The following is an 8,743-nucleotide window of genomic DNA, read 5'->3' as shown; positions in this document are numbered from 1 at the left end:
GCTGATCGAGAGTTTGCAGTTTTTAGAATTTTTACAACCTGACGGCAACGGTGAACAGCTGAACTGTTGTGGCAAGGCGCGCACACAGGGTACATGGCACGGTGTGTCCCTCCGAAAACATCCTTTTTCCCCATTTTTCCGCAAGCAAGTAAGCAAAGCATTCACATAGTAACAGAGAGAAGATAGAAAGAGAAATCATTCCGCCACGCGATCGCGGTGGACGAACGGATTTTACGACCACTTTTTTCCATTCGCTTTGAAGCTTCTAAGGCTAGGGCAGACAGAACTACCCAGAACGCAACCCAGAGAAACTAGAACAATAACGCATGATAACGCTGCATACATTATATAAACAAAAATTATAGATATATATACATATACCCTCCCCCAAAAACTCTACACCCCTGGAACCGAGAAACAATTAATAGCGCGACCCGATGCAGGTGTATGTAGTCAAACCAGTCGGTACTTTTAGTCGGTAAAATGGTAGGCAAAAATTTAAACTTAAAATCCCCACAGAGAAAGGGAGAAGGAGAGAGTGGCCACGCAACTACGAGCGACGATCGCAAAGTCAGGCGCATCCCACGATCGCAGGCGTAATGGACGTGCCAGCCGGAGCTTAGGGCTGCAAGCATTTTGAATTTTATCTAACCATAACTAGTCTATCGTCAGTATGACGAGCTTCGTTTGGTGATTTGGTTGATTTGTGTTTTTGTCTGCACACAGCATTTGCGGGGTTAATAGTGAAGCACTTGTAAACAAGATGGGTGTGCTAATAGTGATGGCAATGCGAGTATGTGTCTGTCTGTGTAGTGCGTGTTAATCCAGTTCGCAAACCGAATTTTTCGTTTTATTACGGCAGAACAACATTTATCTGCAGCCATGGCACAATTACCAATAGAAACACCGGTAGCTGCGTCACGCAATTTGAGGCAGTGGTTGATGCATCCAACAGCAAAACAAAGCCAAAAGCTGTCGAGCATAAGTGAACCTCCGAACTTCTGCAACGTAGCGAACCGAGCGAACTCATCGTGGGTCGGGAACGCAGCCATTAGTCAACTGAAGCTTAATACAAACGAGGGAACATCCGCGGCAACTCTCTTACTTCACTGATTCGATTCATCAATTCACTGAGACAATAGTAATATTTAAAAATACGAACAACATTGGAAAGTATTAATGAGTGGGAGGTACGGGAGAATCTCTTTTTCGAATAGTTGAAGCTAGTCCTTATCGAACCGTACGACAACTGAAACCAACAACAAATAGAATATTGAAAGGAAATGATCCTGCTTTCCGCGGTAACTGCCAAGCTGGACGTGAGGGACAAACTACGTAAACTACTAAGCAAAGATAAGAAGCCCCATGGCATCGTTGAGGCGAAGGCGCACCAAGAGTATCCGAACTTATAGTTTGACTGTCGAACGATTTTACAAAACTGTCATTCCCTTAAAGGCGAATAGGAGAAATCATTTTCACACGATGAACGGACGCACAGTATCTCTCGACACAGTGCTCTCTCTGTGAACGGTGATCGTGTACAACAAACAAGGAAAAAAGAATACCAAACCCCTAGGTCTATAAAAGGTCAACTATATCATGCATTTATTCCCACATATCGGAACACAGGATTACAGGACATATTGAACCGGAGGAGGCAACAAAAATCATCAGTAACATTATATCATGGCCACAGTGTAGCATAACAACAACCCCAACCCCGCCCCGTCGGGCCGCTGCAGTCCAACATATCCAAAACCAACCAGCCCGTTCTCGGCCAAGGGAAGCAGGAGGACGACGGTTCCTACTTCCGACTGGCCGCTGGGTACCATTTCGAATTACAGAAAACAGAGGGGAAGAAAGCGTGTTCAACAAATCATTTCCTTCCATCGCTCTCTCCCTTTTTGAATTCGGCGACCATACGAATAGTTATTGAAATAGTCAATGAATGAATAGTCAAATATAAGATAATGTAAAACAAAACGTAGGCTCGAGGCTCGTTTTTTCGCCTTCATTTTCCGGTAACGCCCCGGTCTGAGCACCACAACCCCTCTCTTCCGTTGTTTGATTCCAGTCTGCAGTCTGCTAGCGGATACTTTCATGTTTTAAAGAATAAGTGTATGTTTTTGGGCACACATTTTACAAAACTGTAGTGTAACGTCACCAACGCCGTAAAACCCGCTGCCTTTTCCCATTATTCCCTGTGTCAGTACGTCTAATTGGAACGTTTTCTTGGCGAAGTAGTGTGCTGTACCCTATTTCGTTTTACGTTTCGCTAAACAGTTGACGGCAAGGCCGTATTTTACTGAGATTAACAATTAGAGAAAAAAAACACGTCGCTTGAGGAAGAAACAACAGCTTCAGTTAATCAGAGACTCACACACCCCGATTGTACATAATTTTATACAACTCCGACGATACATATAAATATATATAAAAATTATTAACATAGAAGCATATATCTAAATAGAAAAATTATTAGATCCATATGTTATGTCCACTACAGCGGCAGCGGAACTGTAGCACCGAAATGCGGTACTGGAGGAAAAATCACACGCTTTTGTTAGTGTTTCTTATTTGTATCAGTTCATGGTGGCATTTAGGCAAGCACTAGAAACCACTGTTGAAGCCAACGTTCGAAAACAAAACATTTACAATTGAATAACTCCTGAGCATTGGCTACAATCGACACGTAGTTCCAAATTCCATTACAGCATTTTCAACCAAAGGAAGAAAACAAAGCAAAAAATCTCTAACCCAACCTTAATTAGAAACGTGAACAGAAAACACTGAAACTATCTCAATCCGAAAACGAATTGTAGTTTGACGTCAGCACCATCAGCGTGGAGTAGCCGAAACCATACGTGGTGGAGATGGAGAAGCTAAACACAAAGCAGAACCTAACAGAACCATCAGAAAAGTAAATCCAAAACACTATCGTAATGCTATCGAAATAAAAGAAAACCAAAACCTGTAACATTGTCCGTGTGTGTATGGTGATAAACAATGGAAGAAAAAATAAAACCAGAAGAAATAAATCTACTAAACCAATATATTTTATCGGTACGCAAACGGTTCAAGCGTTGAGTGGAAGTTTGCGCCCAGCCACTGCAACGCAACTAGAAAGATCGGCAAACGCAGGCAGAGCGCGCTCGAGCAAAGCAAATTAGATGATTTTGGAAATCGTGAGCTGGATCGATGTGAAAAACGCACCACAAAGTAGCGCAAAGTGCAAAAACACGAGAAAGTAGTGCAAAAGAACGAGTAAAACTGGGTTAATGGAATCGCTGGGACTGGCAACTAATCACGTGCGCACGGTTCTCGATGGAGCTACCGTAGGATGTAAGCCCTTAGAGCAATTTTCGAAACACGACAAGACAGACGAGACCAGAAAAGATTGAACGAACAAATGAATGGCAAAAAAGGAAAAATAAATATTGACATATAAAGCGAATGGAGGCCGTGTTCCGTGTTAAAGTCGATATCCGTTTTTGTGTTTTGCAAGGACGAAGGATTCGAACGATAAACAACGTGGCAATACAAAACTTTTTCAGCGTTTTTGAAGGGTACCACGAACGTTCCGCTAGGGATGCAGTGCCGCAAACGTCAAACGGTAAACGTCATTTGAACGTCGCTCCTTTTCTAAACGAGTAGCTTTCGACGTGTTGGGTCTGTTTGTGGTGCATAAATATCATCCAAATCCTGCACAATGCAAGGTCCAGCCGTTTTCATCGATGCCGAGATCGAGGATCAGGTAACGGGTCGCCCATAGAAGGCGGAAACCACTGGAACGGAACTTGACTCACCGGCCAAACAAGCCGCCCTATGTCGGATGTCGGCGACCAGCTAATGAGGTTATGTTTCCCTCACTGTTGTAGGCACAAGAGCTGCGGAAGTTCTTCAAGAAGCTGGGCGCTGAAATCAGCGAGGAAAAGTCTAGCAAAGGCATCGAAGATGATTTGCACAAGATCATCGGTGTTTGCGATGTGTGCTTCAAGGACAACACGCACACAGCGGAAGAAATCGATGCCGTCCTGAACAGCGTCGTGTCGATCGTTGTTTCCATTCCACTCGAGCGCGGAGAGAACCTGATTCTGTCCTTTTGCGACAAGATGACCAAGGCGAAGGAGCCGAATCTGGCCCGTGTTTGTTTGCAATCGTGAGTGTCACGGTGCTGTGATTTTGTAAAGTAGAAGTTTCATCCCGTCTCTTTCGTCCCTAAGCCTGTGGCGTCTGTTTACCAATCTGGAGGTGACTTCGCCGTTGCGCTACCACGTCTACTATCACCTGGTCCAAGTGGCCAAACAGGTGAATCAGGTGAAGGAAGTGTTTACCGGGGTCGATCAGCTGAAGGCCCAGTTTGCCCAGTGCCCACCATCGAACGAGCAGATGCAGAAGCTCTACCGTTTGCTCCATGACGTGTTGAAGGACACCAACAGTGAGCTGGCGTCGAAGGTGATGATCGAACTGCTCGGAACGTATACTGCCGAGAACGCGTCCTACGCGCGTGAAGATGCAATGAAGTGCATTGTTACGGCGCTGGCCGATCCCAACACCTTCCTGCTCGATCCGTTGCTGTCGCTGAAACCGGTCCGTTTCTTGGAGGGCGAACTGATCCATGATCTGCTGTCGGTGTTTGTTTCGGAAAAGCTCCCCAGCTATCTGCAGTTCTACAAGAACCACAAGGAATTCGTCAACTCTCAGGGTAAATGGGTCGGTTAGGTGGTGCGTTCCGTCAGTTTGTTTTAATCGGTACTTTCGTCTGTGTAGGATTGAACCACGAACAGAACATTAAGAAGATGCGCCTGCTGTCGTTTATGCAGCTGGCCGAGAGTAACCCGGATATGACGTTCAGCCAACTGCAGGAGGAACTGCAGATCAGCGAAGAGGAAGTGGAACCGTTCATCATTGAGGTGCTGAAAACCAAACTGGTCCGTGCCCGGATGGACCAGCGTGCCCGCAAGGTGCACATTTCCAGCACCATGCACCGGACCTTCAGTCGGCCTCAGTGGCAGCAGCTGCGTGATTTGCTGCTCTCGTGGAAAAGCAATCTTACCCTCGTCCAAGACAACATCAACTCGGTCGCCGCCGCTCAGTCTGAGCTGGCGCAACGGCAGTGAAGTGTGCGTGTGATTTGCTATTTAACAAGGTTTTACCGGTGCAGAATCGAACGAGCGCGGTAGAAGCGACAAACGAAGAGACACGAAGTATTTCAGACCTAGAGACAATTCCGAGGATCATATTTGGCAGAGGGTGTCCAAGAAGAGTGATTTTTCGCACGTGCTTACGAGTGAAGGATTTACGGTATTGTCCTCACAGCTACCGCGACAAGCAGCAGCAACAGCAGCAGAGTTCATACTGATTCGCCATCAAACAGAAGAGAGTTTGCCAACAGCTGAAACGGAATTTCGTTCCAATAAACTCTTTTTGATATGAACCACCTTAACGCGAACGGTCCCCTTAATTACGACAAAAGACGAACAAACATTACTTCCTTGCTGCGGGCGAAAGATGAGGTGTTCGAAAGTTGGGATTTTATTTACCTTGTAAACAGCTGTCAAATGTTTATGTTCCGCTTTTCGAGTTCGAGCTCGAATGCGAGCGGAACTGCTCGACAAAGTCAATCAGCTGCTCGAAAGCAAAACACACAAAGAGAACGTGCGTTTAGCTCTTGTCGTTCGCGGCACGCGTTTTCCGACAGCAGAGTTTTCCAGTTTCACGAAATTTCCCTCATCCTTACAACCCATTCGGCAACGCGGTGATCGCTAGCAATCGCAGCGTTCGCGAATAAGCTTGTAAGAGGCAAGTGAGTGGAAGAGAAGGGTCACCACCACCACCACCATCAAAGCCACGGTGTCCGGTTGTAGTTGTGCAGTGTTGTGCGTCTGTTCTGGGTTGGTAAATCTCGGAACGACCCCTAAGACTACCGCTGAACGGGTGCTTCGAGGCCTTGGGAACCTTTATCCTATCGGACGTGAAACAGTTCGGCCAGCAACTTCAAGAAAACAATCTTCCGCCTGTAGCGTGCGCGTCGTTCCTTGGCCAGCAGCCATTTCGCCGCTCGAGTACTGCGATCCGCCGCCGCGCGAGGCAGTGGGACCGAAGAGGTTTTAGTTGACTTATTTGTTGTTTTTCTCGCCGAGAGGTGTGTTGTTCGCGAGGGACAAGACTTCGAAAAGGGTGTGCTCCCGGAGGAAGGGATTTCACGGTTTCGTGTCACCGGACCGGTGCGTGTTTGTGCGCGCACGCCATAGAATCAGGAGCGAAGGGTAGCGCGATGTTTACTTGCCAGTGCCTAAACGTGTCGATAGCCACAAACGATGAGACTGTGCTGGAAAGGTTGAAAACAAACTCTAATCTGTCGCGTCCGGTCATTGGGGAGCTGCAAACGACGCCGCGAGAGTTAGTGAGCTTCTTCAAGGAGGTAAGTAATTGGTATAGTTTTGTTTGTAAATCTCTAAACACTTTGCGGTCAGAAAGTATCCGGCGAGGATGGCCGCATCGAGAATACGTTTCCAGCTCCTAGACGGCTGCTTTACCGTAGCATGAGTGTTACCCTAACTAAGGGACGCTGGTCGCCGGAAGAGGGTGCCTTTAGCGACTCATTTGATTATTGCGTCGCAACGCCGCACCGCGTACACAAGGAAAAGGTTCTGAGTTGAAGGCTCGACTTCCGTGAGAACTTTCCAGCATTTGCACATCGAAGGATTCTGTTGCAGTTTGACATGTTCTTGGTTTCTTCTTCATCTAGCAACCTGTTAGTTTCAGGATGTGCGCCAAACAATGGAACGAATGGCTTCTTGTCCTTTCTGGAGTGCGTCCGAAGGGCGTTCCAAAGGGCCAATTCAAATCTGCTATTTTTAACTCAAGCTCCATACCAGCCCGTCTGATCGACCGGTGGTTCGTGTTCACACTAGCACTCCCCTATCAGAATCGGTTCCTCACAGGAACGGCGGCTAATCTTCCTCCTGGACGCTGATGGTGAATAATGTACAAACATAATCGGTTTGTTGCACGTCATTCCGAGGCAGCAAAAGCGCAAACGGTGCACGCTCTGGAAGACGGAACCCCGTAGCTTGGTACGCCGGCCGGCCGGCAGACCGGCCGGTTAATCTTTCGTAGCCATAATCACTTTCCCTGTCGCTACCCTTTGGGCGCGAAGGAAAGCAATTGTTGTTATCAACCGTCCCGGTCTAACCGATTAGCGGCGAGAAGTGAACGATTCGAAGGCAAATACGGATCGATCGGAATACGGTGCGGACCATCGCGTAAAACGTGCAACGAAAAACGGCTCTCAGTTGGTCGAAAGGCATTCGGAGTCCGTTTAGCGAAGGGTGCCATGAATTTCCGAACTCTTTGATGGGTTCTTTATAACAACCCTTCAAGCGTATTAACCACTTGCATTGGGTTCCAATAAACGCACGATTATGCCTCACAGATTTGGTGCAAGGCATAATAAAATATTCCAGAACCGTCTCTGCCTCTTCCGATGCGACAGAGAACAAAAAATAGCAGCCTGCCGCTTTGCTTCCCTATCCGCATGCGGCTCACGTTTGCGCGAGTGTGTTTGGGCGGACGGATTGGTTGTGTCTGCTGTGTGTGCGCCAGCCGCTGTGGGCAGTGGTCGTGAAAAACAAAAACAAATTTGCCTGGTCAGACCACCATCTTGGGCATTTTGTTTTTCCTTTTTAACCATTTTTATTTTATTAGCTAGAATGACTCCCCTTGCCGCACACTTGCTTACGATCGATCGTTCGCCACTGTCTTTAGTGGAACATATTTTGCGACCCTTTGTCACTACGATGCGACGATCCAATTAATCCCAGCTTAACCCGAGCAAATTAATGATCGTTCTCAAAATATACCTTGGGCCGCACGCTTCACAGCGAAATGTTGGAGAAATGCCCAAAAAAGGAGACCGTGCCCTCTGGATGCTTATCGTCTTCTTATCAGCTATCGGTAGACCAAATCAATGTTCACTATCAGCGTGAAAAACAAACGGGACATATCGAAAATAGGCATATTTATAGCTCGGCAATGAAAACACGTTTGCTGGCGTCGGGAGTGCTTCGACACTGCAGTGGGCTAGACGGTTTATGCAATGCTTGCAGTTTATCAAAAACCCACCAACCCGAGCCGGTTCCGCCGCCGGCCAGGCCGGCCGCGCCCGCGTCGTAAGCCAAGCGCGATCGACGCGCGCACCAGGAAGAAAAGTTGAAGCCAAAAAAGAAAATCCGCTCCCCACAGGTGGGGGGAACTAAAATATGATCGCCCCCCACCAATATGATGACGCTCGCGCTTGTTGGGGGAGGTTGGTTTCGAAAGAATATCAGCGCCTGCGTGTGTTTGATGGCCCCCCTGGCCCTCGGTTCGTATGCGAGCATAATGTATGGACGTAACCAGTTCGGTCGGCTAAAGATGGGGCAATTCACAGAATGAAACATGAACTCTCTCTGCCGCCGTGGCTCCGAAGCTTTGGTGCAAAAGTTGATTGGCTATTACAATAATTCTCAAACCATTAAAACATCTTATCGGCTCGAAAATGATCTAATGATTGTTCCACACTGAGGCCTGAACGGCAGAGAAACGATTTACTCTCCGTTCCAGTTCCCGATCGCCCCCAATCTCCTGTCTCCTTCGTGATCTTGAAAACCGAAACCAAGCTGGAATCATCAGCACACAATGTAGCCACGACGGACGACGGGTGAACGCAGCGATCAGCAGCGTGCAGCTAGAGAGCGAG

The 8,743-nt window shown here is 47.4% G+C and overlaps 2 protein-coding genes across 2 annotated transcripts in view; both read left to right on the top strand.

Annotated features, from left to right (window-relative positions):
• The first annotated feature begins 3,644 nt into the window (after positions 1-3,644).
• LOC131206458 (eukaryotic translation initiation factor 3 subunit M) lies at positions 3,645-5,440 on the top strand. Its single transcript, XM_058199011.1, has 4 exons — positions 3,645-3,754; positions 3,879-4,159; positions 4,224-4,705; positions 4,771-5,440. Exons 1-4 carry the CDS (start codon positions 3,710-3,712, stop codon positions 5,118-5,120), a joined length of 1,158 nt encoding a protein of 385 aa, XP_058054994.1. The 5' UTR covers positions 3,645-3,709; the 3' UTR covers positions 5,121-5,440.
• Positions 5,441-5,780: 340 nt separating this feature from the next.
• LOC131206641 (uncharacterized) overlaps positions 5,781-8,743 on the top strand; it is a 12,006-nt gene continuing 9,043 nt past the window's right edge. The window contains exon 1 of the mRNA XM_058199297.1: positions 5,781-6,424. Coding sequence (XP_058055280.1) covers positions 6,278-6,424 — 147 coding nt within the window. The 5' untranslated portion in view covers positions 5,781-6,277. The remainder of the gene's footprint in view (positions 6,425-8,743) is intronic.

This window comes from Anopheles bellator, chromosome 1 (genome assembly GCF_943735745.2).
Source record: "Anopheles bellator chromosome 1, idAnoBellAS_SP24_06.2, whole genome shotgun sequence".
NCBI classification, from domain to species: domain Eukaryota; kingdom Metazoa; phylum Arthropoda; class Insecta; order Diptera; family Culicidae; genus Anopheles; species Anopheles bellator.
Note: the sequence above shows the minus strand (reverse complement) of the source record. Positions and strands in the feature narration are given on the sequence as shown.